Source organism: Mercenaria mercenaria, chromosome 19 (genome assembly GCF_021730395.1).
Source record: "Mercenaria mercenaria strain notata chromosome 19, MADL_Memer_1, whole genome shotgun sequence".
Taxonomy (NCBI): Eukaryota; Metazoa; Mollusca; class Bivalvia; order Venerida; family Veneridae; genus Mercenaria; species Mercenaria mercenaria.
This window is the reverse complement of record NC_069379.1, coordinates 41,145,403-41,172,026: the sequence shown is the minus strand read 5'-3', so window position 1 is coordinate 41,172,026 and position 26,624 is coordinate 41,145,403. Positions and strand designations below refer to the sequence as shown.

Sequence of the window (26,624 nt, the reverse complement as noted above, 5' to 3'; positions counted from 1 at the left end):
TATATAATCGGTCTTCAGTTCTGTGCTGCATTGCAGTCGTATTGGAGAGGTCTATATCTGGGACAATAGAATAGATATGTGCTAAACATGCACGAAGCGTCACATCAATATGCAATAGCATTCCTTAGTTTCGTCAATTTACAAATGTTTCTCAGTCTCAACGTCAATTTTATTAGAATTTATGGCATAATGCTTGTGGTTTCTATCAAAATATTCATCTAAATAAGTTTTATTGCCCTTTATTGTTATTTACAAAACAATTTCCTTAAAGGATAATAAACTTCAATTGTCCTAATGAAATTCATTGCATAATGAGTACACTAAATTGTAATTAAGTTAAAGTCGTATTGTTATAATATCTTGTACAAAAAGTGCATTTCCGGAGGCCATTAATGTCATAATGCGCAGTTAGTTTGAAATGACGTTTATAAATCTGTTATCAAAACAATACAGCAGTTTAATTAATTTCTATCATATCAATCAACATTTTGTGAATATGTATACTAGTAGTTGAATTACCTTAATTGTTTTTGGTCTGAAAGCAACTGGAAAGATGGTAAAGCAAATCTCAAAAATATACCTTAATATAAACCTATATAAATTATGAACAGACTGAAAAAAATCCGTATTGTACCATTTGCATTATTATGTTACGGACTACTTCCATTTGATATGCATGACCTGACACCTTCACTCATTTCTATTTTAACATCGGCAAACATTGAAGATTTCTTCCGATAATAATAAAAGTGAGATCCGATCTGGCAAAATCCACTCGGCATCCCAGATCGAGCTACTGTTCAACCCTCTGTGGGACAAAATCACATCACATCAAATTTAAATGGTACGGTATAAAAGCAAAAACAGGGTGATTCATCAATCTTTTACATTAAACTGTGTTTGATAAAATCTATTAGAAGGTACTTGTAGAAGCCTAGAAGCCAACCAAGCAACGTGAAATCAGTCCCGGTTTGACTGAATCTATTCAAGACAGGTAATGAAATGTGCAACACCCTTCACGCCCCCTAGCAACCCGTTTTTTGAAAGTCAATTACTTTTGAAATTGTAGTAAACTTCCGCTTAAGGTGGTGCTTGGGGTCACGAGGAGTGTTGCTCATTTTTCCTTACCTCTCATAAACAGACTCTGTCAAACCAAGTCTGTTATCTAAATGCTTTCTTTGCTTCGAAGGGATCTTCTTACTTAGTTAGTATGGAAAACTATTGACGTTAGAGCTTCCATTGTTTTACAGAATCAGACATTCGAGACCGCATTATTTGGAAAAGTCAACAAAAGACGAAGAGTGAAACGACACCATCCCAGTCCTAGTATACAGAACGTTCTAGGAGAATTGCAGAATTATGCACTCGTGCCAATTAAATCCAACAATGGGCAGATTAGGTTTGAATATTTCTTAAAGATATCTAATACCTATCTTTCACTAAAAATTTCTATTTTTAGATATTTATTCTATTGTTTAGATATTTATTCTATTTTTAGATATTTACTTCAAATGCATGAAATCCCCATCAAGTGTAGTTAACATCAATAAATATATAAATTAATTGTGGTATGCAAAGCTACATTAATAACTTAATGTCAAGCAGTAACATTTTACTTTGTGTAAATTTTCAGTTTTTTTAGTGGTAGTATACATTTATTCTGTGTTTAGCTATATATACACATGTTTTAAGTGTGTACTGTCCTGGTACTGTTAATTCACATAAACTTAATAATAATAATTTTATGTTTACATAATCTATACTTACAGAAACTTCATATTTTTAAATATGAAATCTGGGTCTAATATACCTTTAAAATATAACAGATATAACATGTAACTGATAATTTAATCATATGGTATACGCCAGGGCGATATATTTGCACGTCATCGTTTCGTTGTAAAACTCCAGTACAACGAATACATACCCGTATTACACCAATTATATATAATGTCAGACAAAAGCGATAATATTGTAAAAATTCTCTGGCGTTAATTAACTTTCGACTCTAAAAGATAAACTATATACATTTCTCTTTTATATCTATAAAGTGAAAACTATTCTTAGAGCTAAAACGTAGATCAAATTTAGATCTTAGATGACTCTTCTATGCTCCTATTTGTACAGTGCAAATCATCGTCATCTTGGGATTGCTGTGTGAAGTGAACACAGTAGGATTTAAGTTTTCAAAATTTTTGAAATACTAGCACCTTTAAAAATTTAAGTTTTATGTCCAAAGATGTACTTTTCCTGCTAACAGATCTGGCAAAATACAAGTAAAAAAAGACATTTTACAAAAACTCTTTCTTGCTAACTAAGAGATTCTGAGCCTTAACTAAGAGATTCTGAGCCTTAAACAAAAATACATTCCCGAATTAATTCAAAATTGAGAAAATTAAAACGTTCTGTTGTAAAAGTGACAAAAATATGCAACGCAAAATACACCATCAAAATGGTTTTTGACGATGAATTAAAAACTAATAAAGATATTTATACATATTACAACCATCGAAATTCTTTAGAACCAAGTGTACTAACAGATATGTCATTAATTGATATGTCACATACTTAAAAAGAACTCAATGAAAACCTGGAAAATGTGATTGAAACAGTAGGTGAACTAGTTGAAAAGAATAATTCGATTTAATGCTAAACAATTTCTTTGAAAAATGGTAATAAGCAAGTGACAAATGTCAAAATATTTATGGCCGAATAAATAATAAGATCGCATTCATGAATGCATGCATTTAGATAAAGAATGTCTACGTGCTTAAAGAATAGAAAATAACGTTCATTGTAATCATAAGCGATAAAGATGGGATATTAAACATGAATGACAAGGATGTTTCTAAAGCACGATTTTAAATGAAGCTGTTGACACAGTGATCGAAGGTTACCACAGCTGATAATGTTGTGGAAGATTTCAATTATATTTGCAAGTTAAATTAGTACAAATTTGAGTAGATTTTAAAAACAGGAACGTTTGATCAAACTCGGAAGAGCTGGTCAGAAGAACGAACAATACTCAGTCTTTTTGATGTGCTATTTAAAAAATAAAATATGTTGGGGTATGCCAGACCTAAGATAGCATGATTTACAAAAGTTGTTGACTTTACAAGTATATATACAAGAGATGTGAATTAAATAAGTTTGAATATAATATCAGTCAAACGTTCTTCAACTACGGGATCACGGTAGCCCTCTCATACAGAAGAATATTCCTCCGGCAAATAATCGATAGCGGTCAGATTTTCTATATATAGAAATAAGAAGGGCATGTACACATTTTACTTAATAACAAAATACTAAAAATAAGAATCCTTAAGTGCAAAAAAAATATTACTGTTAAACGTTGGTTCCATCACACGCTATTTTTGAAATAAATTTCATTTTTTACTTTTGTTTGACCCGCGCGACGATTTAAAATGCCTTCGTTTCGTCACGTTTGCCTTCTATTTTTTATGTAAAATGTATAAAAATCATATAGATGCGTTTGTTTAGAGCACTGTTTTGTATAAAACCATTGATATGAAAGCTAAGATGCAAGCGATTTCCTACTTTCAATGAATATATCTTTCGAATGATATATATCTCAGTTTTATAAAATAAAAAAATATGAGACTGTCAACCACTTGAACAAGTTCACATACTGTCTCGTTTATTGCAGATACATTTTGTTGAAAAATCCAAAGTTTGTGATCGGCAACCCAGCAGCAGCGAACAGGGGTGTGAGTGGTCAACCAGCTCCAGCTATCATACAGCTTAACTCTAATCGCCCTGCACCGACCCCTGGCGGAAGGGTAAATATGCAGATTTAATCAAAACCTTTTTCATGTGCAATAACCGGAGAGAATGTTCTAATGACTTACATTGAGGTGATGGAGTCTTAATTGTAATCGGTAATTCCCGGGCGATTACGTACTCTTGTACATAACCCTAATGTATTCATTTTCCCTTGATCCTTTGGGTTTAAAGTCGTCCCATACGGCTTTTAATTTTATCTTAAAAAACTGATTAATCAGCTCTCCAAAATAGAAAATAAGCATATTTTCATGGTTGGAATAGCACTGCTTTCAATATTGCACAAAGTCCTGAACTAATACGGTCGGCGCCATAAAGGGAAGAAGCAAAAGGAAGATATTCAATAATAATTCCTACTAACTGAACCAACTATTCAAACCTGAAACAAATATATGAAAAAAAAAAACAATGATCGGAAAGAAAGTCTCCCCGTACCTTCAATCAAAGCTGTTATATTTCGATCTCTTCAGATCGTTCAGCACGACATTTATGTTGTGTTAGTGTACTGTTTAATTTTTCAGCTTTAATAATACCGCTTGGGTGCTTCCGGTAATCCCGCTGTAAAATCTTTGGGTATTGTTTAATCAGCCATTGGATATGTTGCTGTCTTTTGGCAGTTTCTGTGATATGCAGACTCCATAACCACAGTTCCCCTCTCTAAATGCAAGTTTGTTTAGTTCTGTCCATTGTTTTCGTTTATGTCGTGTTGGGCGACCTGTGGTTTTCCACTTTTTTATTTTAACAAAACATGTACTATGTATTTCAAGTGGATGCCATATTACAAACAAAGTCACTATCAGCCTTTAAAATATATCTGCGGATGTCAAACAAAAAAGCCAAAGGTCAGACGCGAAGACATCGGATCATGTTTCGTCATTTATTTTCAGATTAGATATACTCCACGTAACTCAGTCGAACCAGTGACCCAGCCGACGTTTAGGGTACGCATGCTCTTTTGTTCATATTTTGCCTATTAAAATTTGTACCTCAACTAATTCTAAATGCTTTTTCTCATGGTACTAGTGGAAATATCTGACATTGTGCAATTTTGAGGCCCTGCATGACAGTTTTGTACTTGCAAGATTAAAATTTAACGTAGACTGGTTATTACATGTCTATTATTAAAAAAATAAAGATATACATATCACTCCATGTTTTAAATATAATTTATACTTATGGTGCGTCAATATTTCCCCCTAATTTTCATTCATCTCCATGCGGGCCTCAAAAACTTATATTTGTAACATGTGTTACTTACAAGTAGAATCTGTGTCTAACTATACATCAAGTAAAGTGCCATGATTTCTGAATGGCACAACAGCATTACTCAAGATGCATATTAGAAGTGACATGTTTTAAATATTGTATAACATCTAAGAAACATAATACACAAATATATATTGTATATGCACATAAATGTACATGTACAGCATAACAAGTAAGTGTATAAAATAAATATGTTGCTTTCCATGTCTTACACACGTTATTTTATGCTAAGCGGCCGTAGCTTTGAAAATACACATGTGTTGTCAAGTCAACGTCAATTTTGTGCAAACGCTGTATTGTATGACTGTGTGCTTTTGTCGTTTTTTCACACAAAATGGTAAGTATTTGTTTTTTGTTTGTTTTATGTATATTAACATGTTTTACTGTAATACTAAACGTCTAATATTCATAAGTTTTATTGTCACATTATTTGTTTAATTTGACGTTAACGACATTTGGAATCTGTACGTTTATACATCGCTAACCGCAGTTACCTGTCATATTCAATTATGTGTGTGGCCTTTTTTATGAACAAAAAAGAAATGCTACCCTCACTAGAACAAGTATTGGAAAATTCAAATTCAATTTTGTATATGTAATATGGATTGTTAACTTAGTACAGTAGACTGGTCAAAACAGTTGGAGTCAGTATGTAAATCAAAACTTAATGTATTTTCTACATTGTCATTTGAACAACAACAACAACAACAATAACAACAACAATATTTTATCAGAATATTACATATAACGAAACGCTTGTTCTATTAAATGAATAATTATTCGTTTATGTCAATTAGAGCTTACAATAAATATGCTTGTTTTCGTATACATAACATTACTTGTAAAGCAATAGTTGTATATGTAAGTGACTTGTGACATATGTGCTTTGCACTGCATTTAGTTTCTTTACACCTTACACTCGATACCTAATAGGATGTCACTTTCTTATGTAAAATAATTTTCTCATATTTCTTGAATCAATTTTTGGTATATTTATTTTGTAGAGACTATCCTCGGGACGACGCCCAGCTCCGGTTGCAGTTGCTACTCCCATTGACTCAATTTTCAATACCCTAACTTCTCAAATGTCAAGGTCAGACACGAGAATATCAGAAACAAAATCCACGAAAACAACGAGAACATCATCAACATTAACTGGCGGAAAATCTATACCCAGAATTCCATCAACATGGAAATTATTAAAAGGTAACTCTGCTTCAAGTAATCAGGCAACAAATACAATAGGAGGAACAAATCTAAACAAGGAAGCCGGCACCAAGACACAGCAGAATACAAAACTGTTTAGAGGAAGCAATACTAATCCTGATTTCAGTTTAAACACTAACTCGATCGGTAGAACAAAAATAATTTCAGGAAGCGAAACAAATACAGCTCCAGCAGTCGGAATAAAAACAGATCCTAATTTCCGTTTAAACACTAACTGGATCGGCGAGACAAATGTGAATTCAGCTAGCGGAACAAGTACAGTTCCAGTTGTTGGAATGAAAACAGATCCTATTTTCAGTTTAAAAACTAACTCGATCAGTGGAACAAATATGATTCCGGCTAGTGGATCAAACACTTTTCCATTTGTCGGAATGAAAACAGAGCCTACTTTCAGTTTAAACATTAACTCGCTCGGCGGAACAAATACTTTTCCAGTTGACGGAATGAAAACAGACCCTTATTTCAGTTTAAACACTAACTCGATCGGTGGACCAAAAATGATTCCAGCTAGCGGAACAAACACAGTTCCAGTTGTCGGAATGAACACAGATCCTAATTTCAGTTTAAACACTAACTCGATTGGCGGAACAAATACATTTTCAAGTGTCGGAATGAACTCAGATCCTAATTTCAGTTTAAACACTAACTTGATCGATGGAACAAATATGATTCCAGCTAGCGGAACAAATACAGCTCCAGTTGTCGGATTGAACACAGATCCTAATTTCAGTTTAAACACTAACTCGAATGGCGGAACAAATATATTTTCAAGTGTCGGAATGAACACAGATCCTAATTTCAGTTTAAACACTAACTCGATTGGCGGAACAAATATAATTCCAGCTAGTGAAACAAATACAGCTCCAGTTGTCGGAATGAACACAGATCCTAATTTCAGTTTAAACACTAACTCGATTGACGGAACAAATATAATTCCAGCTAGTGGAACAAATACAGCTCCAGTTGTCGGAATGAACACAGATCCTAATTTCAGTTTAAACACTAACTCAATTGGCGGAACAAATATGATTCCAGCTAGCAGAACAAATACAGCTCCAGTTGTCGGAATGAAAACTGATCCTAATTTCAGTTTAAACACTGACTCGATCGGCGGAACAAATACATTTTCAAGTGTCGGAATGATTTCTGACCCTAAGTTTAGTTTAAACACTAACTCGATTGGCGGAACAAATATGATTCCAGCTAGTGGAACAGATACAGCTCCAGTTGTCGGAATGAACACAGATCCTAATTTCAGTTTAAACACTAACTCGATTGGTGGAACAAATACATTTTCAAGTGTCGGAATGATTTCTGACCCTAAGTTTAGTTTAAACACTAACTCGATTGGCGGAACAAATATGATTCCAGCTAGTGGAACAGATACAGCTCCAGTTGTCGGAATGAACACAGATCCTAATTTCAGTTTAAACACTAACTCGATTGGTGGAACAAATACATTTTCAAGTGTCGAAATGAACTCAGATCCTAATTTCAGTTTAAACACTAACTTGTTCGATGGAACAAATATGAGTCCAGCTAGCGGAACAAATACAGCTCCAGTTGTCGGAATGAACACAGATCCTAATTTCAGTTTAGACACTAACTCGATTGGCGGAACAAATATAATTCCAGCTAGTGAAACAAATACAGCTCCAGTTGTCGGAATGAACACAGATCCTAATTTCAGTTTAAACACTAACTCGATTGGCGGAACAAATATAATTCCAGCTAGTGGAACAAATACAGCTCCAGTTGTCGGAATGAACACAGATCCTAATTTCAGTTTAAACACTAACTCAATTGGCGGAACAAATATGATTCCAGCTAGCAGAACAAATACAGCTCCAGTTGTCGGAATGAAAACTGATCCTAATTTCAGTTTAAACACTGACTCGATCGGCGGAACAAATACATTTTCAAGTGTCGGAATGATTTCTGACCCTAAGTTTAGTTTAAACACTAACTCGATTGGCGGAACAAATATGATTCCAGCTAGTGGAACAGATACAGCTCCAGTTGTCGGAATGAACACAGATCCTAATTTCAGTTTAAACACTAACTCGATTGGTGGAACAAATACATTTTCAAGTGTCGGAATGAACTCAGATCCTAATTTCAGTTTAAACACTAACTTGATCGATGGAACAAATATGAGTCCAGCTAGCGGAACAAACACAGTTCCAGTCGTTGGAATGAACACAGATCCTAATTTCAGTTTAAGCACTTACTCGGTCGGCGGAACAAATATGATTCTAGCTGGCGAAACAAACACAGTTCCAGTTGTCGGAATGAAAACAGAACCTAATTTAAGCTTAAACACTAACCCGATCGGCGGTACAAATATGATTCCAGCTAGCGGATCAAATACAGTTCCAGTTGTCGGAATGAAAACGGATCCTAATTTCAGTTTGAACACTAACTCGATCGGCGGATCAAAATTAATCTCAGCTGTCGGAACAAATAGAGGTCCAGCTGTCGGACTGAAATCAGATCTTAATTTCAGTTTAAACACTAACTCAATCGGCGGAGCAAAAATGAGACCAGCTAGCGGAAGAAGTAAAGTTCCAGTTGTTGGTCCAATTCTTGGATTGCAAACAAACGTAATTAGTGGACCAAATGGAAAGCCAATTGGTCAGTCAAAGAAAACTAGCGTACAGTCGAAATCGAGTTCCGTAGCTGCTGACAAAGTAACTTCTTCGGCTAGCTCTTTGACAAAAACTGCTGATGGTTTAAAGGCTTCAGTTGCAGATACAACTTTGGCTAAAAAAGAAGCGAATGCAACTAACGTTAACCAAACTAACACTACGAATATAACGATCACGAAAGTTGGAGATAAACATAAAATTGAAAAGACAGAAATAGTGGAAACAGTTGTAGATATTAAGAAAAATGAAACAGCCACAAAAGCAGATACAGCTTCTAGCAAAGTTATTACCAATGGTGTTGAACATACTGGTGAGACAGGTCATAGTCATAGAGGACATGGGGACCATGGAGGACATGGGGGCCATGAGAACCACGGGAGCAGTAATACCGTCTCCGCAAATTCTGGAGCCGCAGAAAAAGCAACTGCAGAAAAGCAGGCACAAGTTGTAAAGAAAACTAAGAAAACTACTACAATTCTCTTGAAATCTGGTTCTGAAACTAAATCAGGAAAAGCCGAAATATCTGAAATTCAGCACACAGTTGAAGAACTGGTGCATCATAATACATCCGAAATTGCAGCTGCAGAAAAAGCAGCATCAGCAAATGTTGATACATCAGCAGGAGATGCACATGCGTCTCACAGTCACTCACACGACCATGCGCATGATCACTCACATGACCATGCTCATGATCATTCACATGAAACTCATCCAGGGAAACAAGAAAAAATTGCCACTGCAGACTCTACAAAGGAAACAAACAGTACATCAACTTCTGTGAAAACAAAATCTGTAAAACAAACGGTAATTAAAAAAAAGATTCCCGATCCAAATAATCCAGTGAGTAGTAACCAAGTATCCCCATCTGGTGCGTCATCGGATACAGCAGCGACATCTACAGGAGAGTTTGATGTTCAACATGTAGAACACGTGGTACAAGAAACAGAACATAAGACTCAGCAAGATACTTCTCAGACATCCAAACACAAAGCTGAATCATCTGGTGGAAAAAATAACCACGACCACCATCATCATCATCGCTAAGTTAGAAACTGATCCGATTTTATCAAAGCTAGTGCTGGTGGGCTTTGAACTAGTGATATAGTTTTACCGCACATCTGGTGGACAGGCGTTAGATCATTAGCCATCATGCGAAACAACATACAAATGAAGTGTGATGCAGCTGTGAGAAAATCTGGAAAGACAGAACTAACGTTTTACGTCTCATGTGAAACATGCGTTTAAACTGTTGGTAGAAGTAAAGAAACGAAACAGAACGATACCTATAATGGTGAAAGGTGTTCTACGTGAACTATTTTTAGCGGAGTAATTGTTTTGATCTGTCAAAGGTCGATCCAGTCTCATTCAATGCCAAAAACGATAAGAATAGCACTAAAGGATCAGCAAAATTTGATCAACGGTTTAAATGTTGTAGAAGTCTACACCTAGACACATTTGTTACTTATTTTGACAATATGATATTTCTATTGTTTGTTTTAATTCATATTTATTATTATATTCGATAAATGACCGATTCTACAAAATGCGTACATTTATGCTGTATAGCGTTGCCACTTTGTACAAGTATGTTAGTTGATATGTTTGACGTTTTGTAATAATTCTCCCGCACTGATGAGATTATATATGTACAGTTGCTTTTTGCAATCACGTAATCATTGGATTTGTTTTAGTTTCTTAAGTCTCATGATGTGGTTAAACATATATTCTAATATGCTTGTTACTGTTACAACACGCTTACGCTAAAATGACGTCACGTTAACGTGCGATGATGTCAATGTTTTTGTTGCGACAAAGAAATAGCGTTTCTATAATGTATATATACTATTTTAGATTAAGGGCATTTTAGAATCGAAATAATGTACAAATTAATATACTCAGATCGGTTATACGTTGCCAGAAGAATTCTACGCCCTCGTGAAATTATTCCGCGGACGTATAACCTCTTTCCGTGTATTAATAACGTTAAACCGTGTATTGATAGCTTTAAAACACGGTTTTCTATACACTATTTCTTAATTTAACTACGAACATCGATATGTTTAAGAGAACCACTTTTTTTTCTAAAGCACTTTAGTAATTGCATTATTTCATCCAGAGCAATGAATTGTATTTTTCATTCGAATTTCGGTGTTAATAAGAAATTAAACTTTGCCCTTTTATGAACTGTTTTTAAGTGGACATTTGACATGTAAAAAAGCTCAATGGTCATAAGTGACATGATAAAGGTATGTCTAAAACTATCTGAACACACTTTAAATGTAATAAAATGTTGATATGTGGCAGAAATGAAAAAAAGGCAATACTTATAGATAGATATAGAAAAGGAACTGTACCATTGTATAAAGTTTTTTATCTGAATATTTTCAAGTACATTTAAATGAATGAAAAATACATCTTTATTCAATAAATGATTTAAGTACAAAAGGTCTATTGTAAGGAATTATTCAAAGAAGTAAGACTTGCTTTGTTATCATGAATGAAATATTTTACAATCTAACTTTTATGCTTGCACATTTTTAGTATCTTAGGAAATATTTTACAGAGATATTTCGATTATCTATCTTTTATGCTTGTACATTTGGATTATCCTATAAAATAATTAACAGAGCAATTTCAATTATCTATCTTTAATGCTTGTACATTTTGGATATATTGTGAAATAGTTTACAGAGATATTTCCATTATCTTTCTTTTACGCTTGTACATTATGAGTAACTTACTCAACAACTGTTGATTGTTTTGCTTTCGTACCAATTGGTGGCGTTTAACTGAAAGTGTTTCAGGTGTAAGAATTATCAAATTGAATACGGTTTTATGTTACGAGATTTTAAGTGTTTAATAGTTTCATGTTCGTGCTTACTCCTTTTGAACATCCTTTTTATTTTAAAGTGTAAATCTGTGGCTGATATATCAGGTAGCATACCTTTCCGATAACAAATTATTTTGATTGTAAGGTTACACACTTTTGATTACAAACTCCTACAATTGTCGAAACACATTTACTTTTCCTTAAACAAAATATTCAGATGTTTATAAAAGATGGTCCATTTTAGCAATAGTCTTAACTGCGATGTATCAGGTCTAACTGGTACCATTTTAATGCTATACCATACCCCTATGAAAATCATGAAAGGTCAGTAAGTAAGGTTATCCAGGTTTGTCTAAAAACTTTGACAAGAACATAATTTACGCTGAATGCCTCTGTGATACGAAACATTGAAAAAATGTGATTAGTGCACGGTGGAAGATAAGTAATCAGTTGTTCAATTTGCATAGTGTCCATTTGCAGAACTGCGCATTTTCGGTTAGAAATGCTCAAATTATATTGACCAGTATATTTTCCCATTTGGTACCATATTTCTGATGGCATACCTAGGGTTAGAGTATAAAACGAACATGACCTTTTTTCTGGTCTGGTGCCAGTGACTTGTACAAGGGAAATCAGTCTTTGCCATATGATCTGAGGGCAGTTACAATATCCAATACAATGTATCAAGAACCTGATATCATTGTATGCTATGAATTGAATGCGTGCTACTAATCGCTTATAAGGTTTAACACGTACATAGTACACACGACGTAAATCTATCTTGTTGGTATAGACTTTTGACAGACAGTTTATTTGAGATTGAAGATTCGAACATTGAATTGTTTTCTCATCAGATTCATAACATATTGATGAATATATTAACATTTTTTAGCAAAATTGCTGCCAATTTATGTTCAATTATGTCAACGACATATATTGTCTGTAGTAAAATATGAATAAAGAAATATGTTTATAAGAATGCAATTGTTATACGTATTGTGGTTACATTTAGCATTAATGATATGGCTTTTCTAACATCATTTTCACAATTGTCTGTCATAACTACGGTTGTTTTAAGTGATAGTTTCAAAATGCTCTTTCGGTGGATTGCCTTTTGTACATGTCATTTCATAACTATAGATATATGTGAATGTGTAAATAATGTCTTATATAATGCTTATATCTATATATTTATTTTGCATGCATGGTTTTTCGTACTTATATAAATTTATAATAAAGCTGCATATGTATCATTTTAACTCTTTGTACTTGTATTTCTAAATAACCGAAAAAAATCTAAATGGACTGCACAGTAGTAGAAAGTTTGCTAGAGCATCAGACTCTATTTGAATAAGTATATCATATGTTTAACCCACCCTTATATTATACGCTAACACAGGCGACTAGAGATTTGATTGCCAGTTAAAGAAAGGTCAGTCTCTGTATATTCTGCAATAAACAACGTTTGACGCGCGGACCGGTAAGGGAGCATTTTTGTCAAAATACCGCATGACGTACTGTTCATTACTAATCGGATAAATAAAGACCAGCATAACTTTAATAACGTGTTATAAAGAAAACTATCTAAGACTTTTATGGTTTGTCGTCTACTTTACTTAGATATCTTACCACTCGGACTAACGGCCTCATGGTTCATTTTCTGCTCATCTAAACTCTGAACCACTTGAAGGTTTTGATTATTTGTTAAGTAATCAATGACGAAGAATAGTAACCATGATCCTAAAAGGGCAAGAATTATTAACATTACTCCAGGTACATGACGGCATTTAACGACCCCACAGATGACACAAATGATGGTCGTTATGACGGTTAATATCCCAAAGTATGCTATATATTAGATTGAAATGTTAATATCGTAAAACCCTCATACAATATGCCGATTTTGAACTAAGTATGTTAAAAAGCAATCCCTGATTAATGTCATCAGGTGATCGAAACGGATTGATTGATTAAAACTTAGTCTTATTTACCCGACGTCCGTGTTTTCTCTCTTCCGATTTTTATGTAGTTTGGTTCTAAAAAGTAAACCTAGAGCTAAAAATATGCCTTTTTCATATCAATGAATATAGATCTCTACCATTAAAATATAAACAGGCAATAAAGACGACGATTTAAATTGTAAGAAACGCGAATGACCGGTACAATTAAAGAAAAGGCAAACTAATTTTAACTAAATAATAGCACTATTATTCATTACAAGAACAAACCTGCATTCAAGTTTTATTTTATGATATCAATTTCGATCTCTAATTGTAACAGACTGAAAATATTTCAGACCTGGCCGCGAATCGAACCCGAAAGGTGGACACTGTACCACTTGCTATAAAAGCTAGCTTATGTAGCAAGGCTGTATAAGTACACCCTTATAGTCTACCCTACCAAGTAATGATTGCAGGAAAGAATTTTTTTTTATACAAAGGCCTAAAAAATAAATTCTTTGTTTCCGGTAACATGCTCAAAAAAATTAGGGTAGGTAGGTCAGAAAAACGTTTTTTTTTGGAATTTTTTTTTATCAAGGGAGACTTTTCGGAAATTATTTTTTTGTCAAAAAATGATTACAAATAAGGGGGTTATGCCTTTAGAGCATCAGTAAGTTGATTTCTAACATCACTGGCTATGTTTAAAGCATAAAAAGTGCAGTTTTGCATCTTTTTGTTAAAAAGTTGAAAAAAATATTCTCCAAGGCCATAAAAACATTAAGGGTCGGGCCAAAAATTTAGGGTAGGTCGGGATACCGGAAACAAACAATTTTTTTTACGCCAAATGCAAACCTAAAAGCAGTTTAGCAATTACTTTGTATAACGTGCATATGCGTAAACCATATAACCATAACAACAGTGTTTACTGAATGTGTATATGCGTAAAATCTATGACCATAAAAGTAGTGTTATACTGAATGTGCATATGCCTTAAACGAAGTGTTATATGCTAATGCGTAAACAGCAAAGTTATATTAAATGTGCACAAGCGTAAAATTTATAATTACAAAAAAGCAGTGTTATATTGATTGTCTATATGCGTAAAATTTTATAATCATAAAAGCAGTGTTAAATTGTATGTGCTGCTTGTGCATAATATCCGTATTTATTTTTAATCTTAGAAGCAGTTTTATATTTAATGCGCGTATGCGTAGGATTTATATCCGTTAAGCAGTGTTGAATAATATTCGCATATGCGTAAAATTCATAACCACGAAGGCAGTGTTTATTAAAATTTACATATGCATAAAATTTGTAAGTAGTGTTATATCGAATGTGCATATGCGTAAAATTTATCACAATTTTCAGAGGTTTTCCGGACACCCACAGGTGGAACGTACACGTCCTCCCGTGCCAGTTGCCGCTCCCATAGACTCCATGTTTGCAACACCAACTAGGACCGCCCCTCTGCAAAGTTTTGTAGATAATTTTGCAGCGGCATCAACCTCAAATACCATTTCAAGCCCACAAGCCCGAAGGCCGTTTTCGGATCCTCCTACACAAAGAATCTTTGATGGAAGCATGGCAAATACTGGTCACCAGCACGTGCATGACCACGGAACGGCGACAATAGCACAAGCAACAGCTGGTAGTGGTGATACAACTGTTCATAAGACAGAGGTAATTCAAACAATTCCATTTTTGTTTTAAATCAGTAAGTTATTTAAAGCACAAATTGCTCTTTAGACACATGCTTATCAATACTAACATCAGACTTAAAGAGTTAGCTGCTAAAAATATCTATTTGGCTTTATTCGATTGCTTACATTAGATTTTAATGATCATTGTTGACAAAATTCATCTACGTCCAGTTTCTAACTCTTGTTTAACGTTGATGTATATATTACGATCCTGTAGGAAGCTATTCACGCCTTTTAGGATGTATGATAGCACATGCTATGTGCACCGGATACACAAAAGAAAGTATATCTTCTGTCTTGTATTCTTTTTAATGCAGACTTCTCCAGCTTTTATGTACTGGTGAAATATTCTTCTTAAAGAGGTACATGCCTTTACGTTTTTTTCTATGAAACGTACCGCATAAGTTGTAAGATTACGCAGTTTTCTGTCTCTGATGTCGTCCGGAACATAGGTAGTAATGAATGAGAGAATGAGATCAAATTATATTTATAGGTTGTAGAAACGGTTGTTGAGACCCAGAAAAACCAAGCGGCGGTTGCAAAACAGGACACGGCACAATCCTCCGCAGCCTCGAGCCAGTCTGTACTATCATCAGTCAATGGTGTTGCTGGTAACACTGGACAAGGGATAGCTCAAGTAGAAACAGCTGCAGCAGCAAGTCAGACAGCAGCGGCAGCATCCACTGCAACAGCGGCAAAAGAGGAAAAGGTTGTAAAGAAAACTAAGAAGACAACAACCACAGTAGTGAAGAAAGGTAATGATCCCACGGCCGTAGCTGGTGTACCTGCTGGCCAAGTTCAGGAGGTTCACCAGGTTGTTGAAGAGACCGTTCATCAAGGGTCAGCATCTTCTGTAGCTGCAGCGTCAGAAACAGCAGCTGTTGCTGCTAAAACTTCATCCGCAGGTACCATTGCCGGTGCGAGTGGTAGTGGATCTGCTATGGATACTGCTGTATCGTCGGCAGCAGCTGCATCTAGCGCCGCGTCCTCAGCAAGTGCTGCAGAAACAAACGCAACAACTTCGACAAAAAAGGTGACTAAAAAGACAACAACGATAACGAAAACAAAAGCTTCAGATACCGGTGGACTTGCAGGCATGAATTCAGAATTACCTAAAGCTGTTCTGTCAAGCTTAGCAGCAAAACCAAAAGCAGCTAAAAAGCCTCCAACCGCAATTTTGTCAGACAATAACGACAAAAAGGTAGCTATAAAGTCAAAAGCAGCCCTTTTGGCAACGGATAAACCAAAATTAGCTGCTCCAGTGATAACCAACAAACCTACGGAAGCGCCAGCGGTAACAGAAACAACAACTGCTCCACAAGTTTCAACCGAAGAGGTAGAATTAGAAGTGGAGGAAGTAGTTTCCACAACAACAAAGCCGAGTACAGCCACAGGTTGGTTACCTTTTTTCTCAATGTTTCTGTTTTATACTCCGTATATTCATTTATCCTACAACATTTTCAGAAACTCTTTAAGATGGAAGAACAGTTCTAGAATCTGGCGTTTTGCATTACTTTTATGCCGTCTTACAACAATGTTGCAATAAATAAATCGATTTAACTTAACAGAGCGTCTGTGATATGCAGGCTCCATAACCTCAGATCCCCTTTCTAAATTCCGGTTTGTTTAGTTCTGCTCATTGTTTTCTCGTTTAGGGCAAACCCGTTATTTTAACTGGGGACCGCTTTTCATGGAATTATACGCTAGTGTAGCATTGAAGGTTCCATGTGCACCGCCGTATGAACACATCTGCGGATGCCTCTAAATTGTTTTTTGTACTTTTAGCATGTGTAAATGTTGAGTTCTGCTCAACCCGGGGCTAGAGGGCGTGGACGGCAGCATGCATTTTAACTACCGTCCATGAACAGGCTCAATGAAACCGAGCCTGCAACATTTTCGTTTTTGTTGTGTTGAGCGACCTGTGGAGTTTCCACTTTTTCAATTTTACCTCACACAGAGACCATTTAGGAATACTGTTATTACGATGTAAACACGAACATTGTCTGGTCTTGTCAACTAACGTTCGATTTTTCTAGTTACAGGGACATAACATTGTACTATATACGAAAGCCTTTTGTGAAATAGTTGTCTTTCTTGTCTTGAATATTAGGACTACGTGTAAAGGTATCATAAGAATGCATTTCAGTTTCTTCCTTTCGGAAACCCTGGAGGGGCTTTTTTCTTCAATACCTCTGATGTCAGCTTCCAAATTCTATGCTTCAGATTTCATAACTTCTAATTTCAAACTTTCTGACTTTTAACTTCCTACATTTCTTTCTTCCTACTTCTAACTACATCACGCCCGAGTTCATCGCCTACGTTCCTGAATTTACTAACGTTTTTGTTTCTAGCTTCATTACTTTAAACTTCCAGTTTCCTTTGATACATCTTACTACTACTTTCAGCTAGCAATAGTAGTTATTTAGGATAATTCACGGTACTACAGACCAAAGGGATAGAGATAGTTTTTGTGTTTTTTCTTTTCAAACTAAAGGGTTTTCTTTAAAAGTTAAAATAGAATGTGTGTCCGCAAGTGTACGCCTCTCAAAATTAGGTTACACATAATTTGCCAATTGTAATCACATGTCAAATATGTAACCCTGGCTTCCCGTAGTTTGTATGGTAATGCGTAACAAACGAAGTCATAGGTACAGCATAGTTATTTATTTCTGTTCAGCTGTATATAATAAATTGACATGGAATCTTCTTGAAAAACCAGTCTGTTATACACCATGTGGATATAGAGATTTCTAACATCAAAATGTTCAGAACGTCGCTCTGAAATTAACTATTACACATATTTTGCTATATGATCATGATAGCTGGTAAGCAATAACTAAAGATATATAATATACATGTCGTCATTCATATAAATAATAAAATATAAAATAGTTCTGTATTTGTACTTGTGGTTCGACAGTTCTTTTACATTTAAAACAAAACAATCCTTGTTCATAAGTATATAATAGGTCCATTAACAAGCAAAAGCTTCACAGATCAAAAATGTAATAAGTGCAATAAATACACATGTAAATACAAAGAGATAATGTATGTAATACATATACAATTGTCAATACTAACACAAATACTTATACTTGTAAAAATTACTTATACTAATACTTATACAAATACTTATACAAATACTTACTGAATCTATGGGATCCACAGCCCACAAACAATTCTGGTAACTCTCTCTCTGTACACTCTATACACCTCTTCCAAGGTGCAATGGTGCTTTGAACTGCCTTTATCTCTATGTACTCTCTAACCATTAATTTGCCAAATAAGTTTTACTTCTATTTGTCTAAATGTGCATATGAAGGAGCACGATGTTACACTATCGATCACCTGTATTCTACTGCCCTAAGTATCAGAGGAATTCCGAATAAAAATCAATAAACCATTACTATACCATTTAGGCTACAGGCCGCTAAAACTAAACCAATACCAAACTGTTATAAACTATGTATAAAATCTGCATCTGTCACAAATACTTTAATAACTTGATTTTATAATCGTTGCTTATAAAAGACCAAAATCGCTCAAGGTGCATTTAATGCCATTAATTATTATTGAAAAGAAAAGATATTAATCAAAAGACTGACCTTTGTCAGGTGATAATTTGCTATATTTTTCACTTTAATGCATTTAGCCATCAGTTTTTACGGCATATATGGAAAGTGACCTACGACCTAGAGTTCATGACAAAAAAGTCCATTGACAATACAAATGATAGTCCTGTGAGAGATAGAAACTACTCTGCGTTTTGAAAACTATAAACGTTTCACTGTGAACTCTAAATCTGTATTTTTTCTGATGTCAAATAAACTTCATCATCAAAATAGAAAGAGCGCAGATCTACGGATCCCGGGGTCGTGAGTTTGATCCTAAGACGATTTAATAAAATACATCGTGTCTGATATCATTCGTCCTCCACCTCTGATTCAAGTGGGGAAGTTGGCAGTTTCTTGCGGAGAACTGATTTGTACGACTCCAGAATCCTGGAACACCGGTTAAGTTAACTGCCCGCCGTTATATAACTAACATACTGTTGAATAACGGCGTTTAACCTAAAACAAACAACAGAACTGCGCACAACCATATAAAAGTAAAGAGCGGAATAATCACATTTTATGTAAAAAACTTGATACCTATTTTTACTTTGCCTTGAATGTTTATGTTTTCTAAAGGTTCTTTGTCTTAGATTAAAAAATCATCGTTATACTGATATGTATAATTTATGCACAACTTTTAAGAGGCGTTTTGCATGTCAGAATATCACGAAATGTTTCCATTGAAATGTTGACTGAAGCGTATGAAAATTTACGAGCAAAAAGCAAAATGTTTGTTGCTACATAATAAAAACAATTCTTATCCGTTTATAAATCTTTTGCATTGATATATCCACGAGTGAATTATAATTTGCACATAGATATATCCGCGCTACTCTTTCTTCATAGATATGCCTACGCATTTACGGGTGAATTACTCTTTGCAAATAGATATATCCGCTTTTTCACATTTGAATTACTCTTTCTTCGTAGATGTGTCCACGCATCTTTGTTTGAGTCACTCTTTGCACTAAGATGTATCCGCTGATTCAAATTTGGAATATTCTTTGCTCATAGACATATCCGCGTATTTACGTTTGAATTTCTATTTACACCTTTTTTTTCACGTTTGAATTACTTTTTCTGCATAGATATGTCAACACACATGCTTGAATTATTCTTTGTACATAGATATATCCACGCATTTACGTTTGAATAACTACTCGAATTACTCTTTGCACGTTGTATATATCGCACAAGCCGAAATACGAAATTCCTGACATCTTCAGTTAATTTAAAATTTGATGTCATACGCTAAGAAATATTTCTTGACTAATAGTATCTTAAAACAAAGTTGTATGTTAAGCTATAACTAAACGACAATGTATCGGTCAATTATATATTGGTTTTTGTCAAAAGTATAAGGGCATTTTCATCGGTGTGTCTTGATGCCATTTCATGCCATTTTGTTATATACGAAACCCTATTGTTTATTCCTCTCAAAAGATTCTAGCATTTTCATTAGGTAAAAGGGGGATACGTGTATTTCTGTCGAGTCGAGAGTAGATTTCCATGTTGCTCTAGGCTATACATTAGTGGTCGATGAAACAAATCAGTCATATTATTTGTACGTGACACACCATGGGAAATATTGGTTCAGTCTGATATTTGTGGGGACTCGGCTCCCCGACCCCCCCCCCCCCTACCCCCATTTATCATATCATAGGCGGCGTCTGTTATAGAAGACCAGTCGTATTTGTTTACTTTTTGGCAATTGTCACGCCGATGGTAGTTTGGTTCCTGTTCTTGCTTATTTTAGTTTTGATATTCATTCCATTGGTTCTTCATTCGTTTGTGAAAGATGCGAACGATTAAATCATTCATAAATTAATTTCATATTTATCACTCACAAACCGTCACAAGACGAAGGCTTTAATGTACAATGCCATGTTTGACAAAAAAGGAAATTCAAACAATGTCGTTTGTCCTTCGTGTGTTTTTTTCTGTGTTCATATTAGCAAAAGCATATATCCAGTTGTCAAATCTAGGCGGGAAAATGTTTGCTGTGATATCTTTAATGACTACTGCTGTAGTTCTTTGACGTTTTCTAATTTATCACACTCACAAGCACAGTCTTTAAAGTTTATGGGCTGTTATTGTCTTTATTTATATCTGAACAGAGGACTGCGCATTTCCTTTAATCTCCATAAAGTAAAGCTTAGTTTAGAGATATTTTTATTTAGAAAATCATGAATATTTACAATATAACATTTCAGAAATTGGACAGAAAGCTATATTAGCTTACGGTTGTCCTCTCCTTCTAGTTAAGCTTGCCATTATATCCTAAAAGTTACTGTACATTAATTATTTAAACATATTTTTAAAATCTGTTTCATTTTCAAACTTTTAAAGAGAGGACTGACCTATGGTCATATTAGATAACAAAATAATCAACAGATGCTATGAAGATTTATAACGACTGGATATTTGTTTACAAACAACGAAAAAGACCGAAGCTTTCGAATGCCATGGAGGCTTTTTTAACCTTGGTTTTTTTTTGTGCGAGCAATTGCATTTGCATTGGCAAACTGAGAACCAGATATTACAATATATTAACCTAAAGAGACTCTTTCTAAGTGAAATGTTCCCTTTTTGCGTAACTTCTCGATGTTATACCAGTATATGTACTTCGTAGACCTTTCAAACACAGCCAGAGTGCCATGCATCGCAAAGTAGGCAAGCAACAAAAGTAAATTGTAGTGGAAAGATATAGCAGATGGGTTGCTTCAAAAATCCAACAACAAGTACATTTTAATTATATGCAAAATACACACAATGGGTAAGTAATAGATAAAGGGATGGTAGTGTTTAGGGAAGTGGAAAAAGCAAGGATGAATATTCAAAGTCTGTTTTCATTGTATCAACAGCACAATATTTTATGATGTATAAACCCATTGTCAATTAAAGCCTAAGTAAGTGAGTGATATGTTCGAATTAAAAATACATTAAAGTATAAAATAAACTTAAGATACTACAAACAAAGTGTTGGCAGATACTTATACAACTCTCGGCTTTTTTTCAGTGTCAATTCACAGTGAATCTGCATGGTTTCTGAATTAAAATAAATATAGAAAGTAAACTGCTTTTAGTAAATTCTCAATTCTGAAAAAAAAGTGGAAATTAATATCAATCCATTCATTTCAAAGAAAAAAACAAACTGAATGTGTTGACAAATCATGATTAAAGCAAGTTACAATTTTTATATATAATATAAAAAATAATTTAAAAATCAAAAACACTTAAGAACGGAAAAAAAAAAAAAAAACAACTTTATACAATAGTGAATCTACTGTTGATAGACGCAAAAAAGGATGTAAGTACTACTTTTTGCAATTAATTAGCGGATATTCCACAATTACATTGACATTTGTTACATTCACGGCTGTTTCTGTCGCGAATAAATTCATCGAGGCTTTAGAAATGTCGGTAAACGCTCTCACTTGTCACGTTACTGCAGTCATAAAGAACGAAGTGTTGAACAGTGTTTTAGTGTGTGTCTGTCTGAGCTCGAATGCCGCCATCTGTTGCTCATATTAGTAAATTAAATTTGTGTCACAGGGTGAGAAAAATGTACAGTCAGGACTCTTTACTTCCAGGGCGACTACTAAGCAAACAGAACTAACCAGTTGTTTAACAAACATTCTCCCTAAACGCGATCAAGTTCGTTCCGTGACATACACCCCCACATATTTGAAATTCGTCCTCAAATTACAGAGGTGCAAGCACATTTAAACTGATCAAGGAAAGATGCAACAACTCTACGTTGGGCTCCAAATGTCATGGGTTGAGAAAATTTGACAGTCTAGACGGGGGTGGGGGTGAACCTTCGCTTACAGGACGAGTACTCTACCGACTGAGCTAAAAGGCTGCCTGACACATATTTCCCATAACGTGACCAAGTTCTTATCGTGATATATGCTTTTATGACAGTTCGAAATATTGAACAATCTCAAACTATAGAGCACCTTCTTGGCTCTTTATTGCACTTGTTTGAATAATCGACTCTCGCACTTTTCGATGCATGGCTCTCTGGCTGTGTTTGGAGTGCTCTGTGCTTCCGGGAAATCTACCCTTACCCAGTCAGCAGTGACTGATCTCTTTCCCTCGGTTTGATATAGGTGACGTTTCCCACTAACGTAAATGTTTAGACCAGTCATACTTAAAATTCTTATTAGAACTGCTCTCTTTGGGTGTTGTTCTTTAGAATATCTTTGCCTATTACTCTGACATTTTACATTTCATGTTAATACATTTTAATTGTCGGAACAAACAAACAATGCATAGGCAGAAAAACGCGCGAGGGATTTATTTTTGCTTTATTATCAGTTATCCGTATTCGCGGAAATAAATACTCACAAAAGCGTTAATATTGTTACGAATAGTTCTATATGTTTAAAAATATAGACATATTTCGCGAATTTGCTAACACGTGGACCAATGCCAATTTCCAATGAAGCGAACATTATACCTCGCGAGTTTGTATGATTTTACACTACAGTAAAGGATTTTGTACAGCTACTTAGACATGTACTTACATATATTTTGACACCTTTAATACACAGTTAATGGGGCTTTCCGAAGTATATACATCCAAATAGTCTTTGATTAATGTTTATGTCTTCGCACTGTCATCTATTTTAGTATTACCTTTGATGAAAATGATGTGACTATAACCCCATTTATTCAGCCTGCTTCCTTAAGAATATTTATATCATATCTTGTTAATGTGGTTTGTTAATATGGTTTGTATCTAAAGCGTCTTCATCAGTGTTTGCTTTTGTGAACTAGATATGCAAATTCAAAATGTAATAACCTACACACACTAATCGATATATGTACTGAGATGTGTAGTTCTTGTTAATGTGGTTTGTTAATATGGTTTGTATCTAAAGCGTCTTCATCAGTGTTTGCTTTTGTGAACTAGATATGCAAATTCAAAATGTAGTAGTCTACATGCATTTATCGACATATGTACTAAGATGTGTAGTTCTGGTTAATGTAGTTTGTTAGTATGGTTTATATCTAAAGCGTCTTCATTCAATTTGATATTTGTTGTTGTGAACTAGGTATGCAAATTCAAAATGTAATAACACGCACTAATCGATGTAATTATGTGCTTTAACAGAGATGTGTAGTTGCTGAGAACATTGTTTTCTAAAGAGCTTGCCTAACTCCTTGGGTTAGTGCTAGGTTGAAAAATCCTTGGACTGCTACCTAAGCTGAAAGCTCGTTGGACTGCTATTAGGTTGAAAATTCGTTGGACTGCTACTAGGTATAAAAATCCCTTGTCTGTTATTGAGTTGAAAGGTCTTTGAGCTGCTACTAGGTTGAAAGTTCGTTGGCCTGCTATTTAGTTGTAAGCTCTTTGTACTGCTACTAGACGGAAATCTCTTTAGACTGCTACTAGGTTGAAATCTCTTTAGACTGCTACTAGGTTGAAATCTCTTTAGACTGCTACTACGTTGAAAGCTCTTTAGACTAGGCTGAAAACTCATTAGACTGATACAGAGTTGAAGGCTCTTTAGACTACTACTAGGCTAAAACCTTTTTGGGCTGCTTTAAAACTCTTCGGACTAGTACTGAGTAGAAAACTATTTTGGCTGCCATTGAGTTGAAAGCTCATTGGAATGCTTTTGAGTTGAAAACTTTGGAATGTTATCCAGTTGCTGGAGACATTCTTTTTAAAAAAAAAAACTGGATGTCTTGCTACCAAGTCTCGCTTTAACCTAAATGGCAATGTATAGAGCATGCCACGTATAGTAGAATGTACGTTACTCTATTTGCCTACAGTATGAAACATGTAGCCAAAGTTTCTGTTCCCCAAATACATTCGATCGTGTAGAAAAGGTATACATCTCATGCAAGTATCAATGAGGACCGAGAGATCTGCGTGCAGAATAAATGTTCCTCATAGAAAGTGTATCCCATTTTACATTATAATTATCATTCAATTCGTCATTTAATTCATTTCATTTTATAAAGAATAAATTTGTCACTAGTCTATATAAAATTAAAACAAATATCTGAGGGTAGAACCCATAATATCTATCGGGAATTTTCGTTCGATCACGTATTTTCCGTATGAAATTTCGGCATTCCTCTGTTGTTATGAAGTTTTCTGTTATGGTCGAAGGATGCTGAAATCTAACGAAGATAATACGAAATCGCCCGTAAATTACCGGAAATTACCGATTGTCATAATGCAAAATGAACACTGTCCTGAAATCCACAGTCAGAAAGTGTTGGTCATATGTTAAATTATACTGCCTAGAACCTGGAGCATAATGGTCGTAAGAGCCAGACATCCTGTGTTTGTAGGTGGTCTGTATAAGTTTATAGTTTTAATAGATGTTTAAGCTTTATGAGTTGTTTTACTGATTGTTACATGCCCACATCAACGCCAGTCCACCGCAAAACTAGTGGCGATATGTCAAATGGACAAATGAATGTTTTCTGTACCATTTATCAATTTACGCATGAAATAAAGATAAAATGAATAGGGTCAAGTTGTACTAGAGGGTATATTCATATGTCTATTTTGACCGTTTCTTTATCTAAATTCATAACTGACCAGTGCTATTTTCCTAATGACATGGCATATGATCAAGTTTAATTATTACCCCTATTGTTTCGACAAGTAAGAACCACAATTAAAAAACGCACTTGTTCGAGTAAGAAATTATGGAACTATTTGAAACACCTATTAATCTAAGATTATATAGTTTTCACTCTGTCTTATTAACGTTTGGGCCTCAAGCAGCCTTTGTATTTCATTTGTTGTTGTATTGAGTGAACGTCATGGTGTAGATAATTACTCGTAATTTGTCATTTTTATAAAGGCTACTTAAGGCCGAAACGTTAATAAAACAGAACGAAAACTATAGAGTCTTTGAGCATTCGATACCCCTAAGGGTAAAACAGTGTTATAATTTAAGATTAATACATATTAAGATGTAAAGCTTCATGACAACAAGTAAGAACAACAATTATATAACGCATGTGTTTGAGTAAGAACTGATGGATATGTTTTAAATGCCTATTAATTTAAGTACATATTAACATATAAAGGTTCATGACAACAAGTAAGAACAACAATTAAATAACGCATGTGTTTGAGTAAGAAATGATGGATCATCAATTTAAGGAAATACATGTTATTATGTAAAGCTTCATAACAAAAAGTAAGGACAGCAATTAAATAACGAATGTGTTTGAGTGACAAATAAAAGATATGTTTTAAAAGTGTATGAATTTAAGATAAATACATATTAACATGTTAAAATTCATGACCAGTTAGAACAACACTTAGATAACGCATGTATTTGAGTGATAAATGATGGATCTGTTTTAAACGCATATCAGTTTAAGACGAATAGATTTTAACATGTGAAGATCTGGAGGAAGCCAAAGGCTTTACATGAAAATGTTTACGCGATCAGGGGCCCGTTTCACGAAGCCTACTTAGGACATAGTTAGAACTTGGGAGTAAGGTGTTTAACGAACATCATCTTAAGCATATACATTTTTACTATTCGTTTATTCTTGAACGCTGCGACGTACACAAACAAGATATATTTGCCCCAAAATTTAACTTACGTTAC

The 26,624-nt window shown here is 34.6% G+C and overlaps 2 protein-coding genes across 2 annotated transcripts in view; both read left to right on the top strand.

Annotated features, from left to right (window-relative positions):
• LOC123543140 (probable serine/threonine-protein kinase DDB_G0282963) overlaps positions 1-13,005 on the top strand; it is a 28,981-nt gene extending 15,976 nt beyond the window's left edge. The window contains exons 3-6 of the mRNA XM_053531321.1: positions 1,251-1,399; positions 3,668-3,800; positions 4,689-4,742; positions 6,072-13,005. Of these exons, the coding sequence (XP_053387296.1) occupies positions 1,251-1,399; positions 3,668-3,800; positions 4,689-4,742; positions 6,072-9,986 (4,251 nt within the window). The 3' untranslated portion in view covers positions 9,987-13,005. The remainder of the gene's footprint in view (positions 1-1,250; positions 1,400-3,667; positions 3,801-4,688; positions 4,743-6,071) is intronic.
• On the top strand, positions 11,165-18,166 carry LOC123542078 (mucin-5AC-like). Its single transcript, XM_053531320.1, has 4 exons — positions 11,165-11,188; positions 15,081-15,392; positions 15,906-16,806; positions 18,090-18,166. Exons 1-4 carry the CDS (start codon positions 11,165-11,167, stop codon positions 18,164-18,166), a joined length of 1,314 nt encoding a protein of 437 aa, XP_053387295.1.
• Positions 18,167-26,624: the final 8,458 nt, after the last annotated feature.

Coding starts and splice junctions, on each gene's coding strand:
- LOC123542078 (XM_053531320.1), top strand. CDS start 11,165: ATGGTCATAAGTGACATGATAAAG. Junction 11,189..15,080: donor TCATAAGTGACATGATAAAG/GTATGTCTAAAA, acceptor CACAATTTTCAG/AGGTTTTCCGGACACCCACA. Junction 15,393..15,905: donor CAACTGTTCATAAGACAGAG/GTAATTCAAACA, acceptor TTATATTTATAG/GTTGTAGAAACGGTTGTTGA.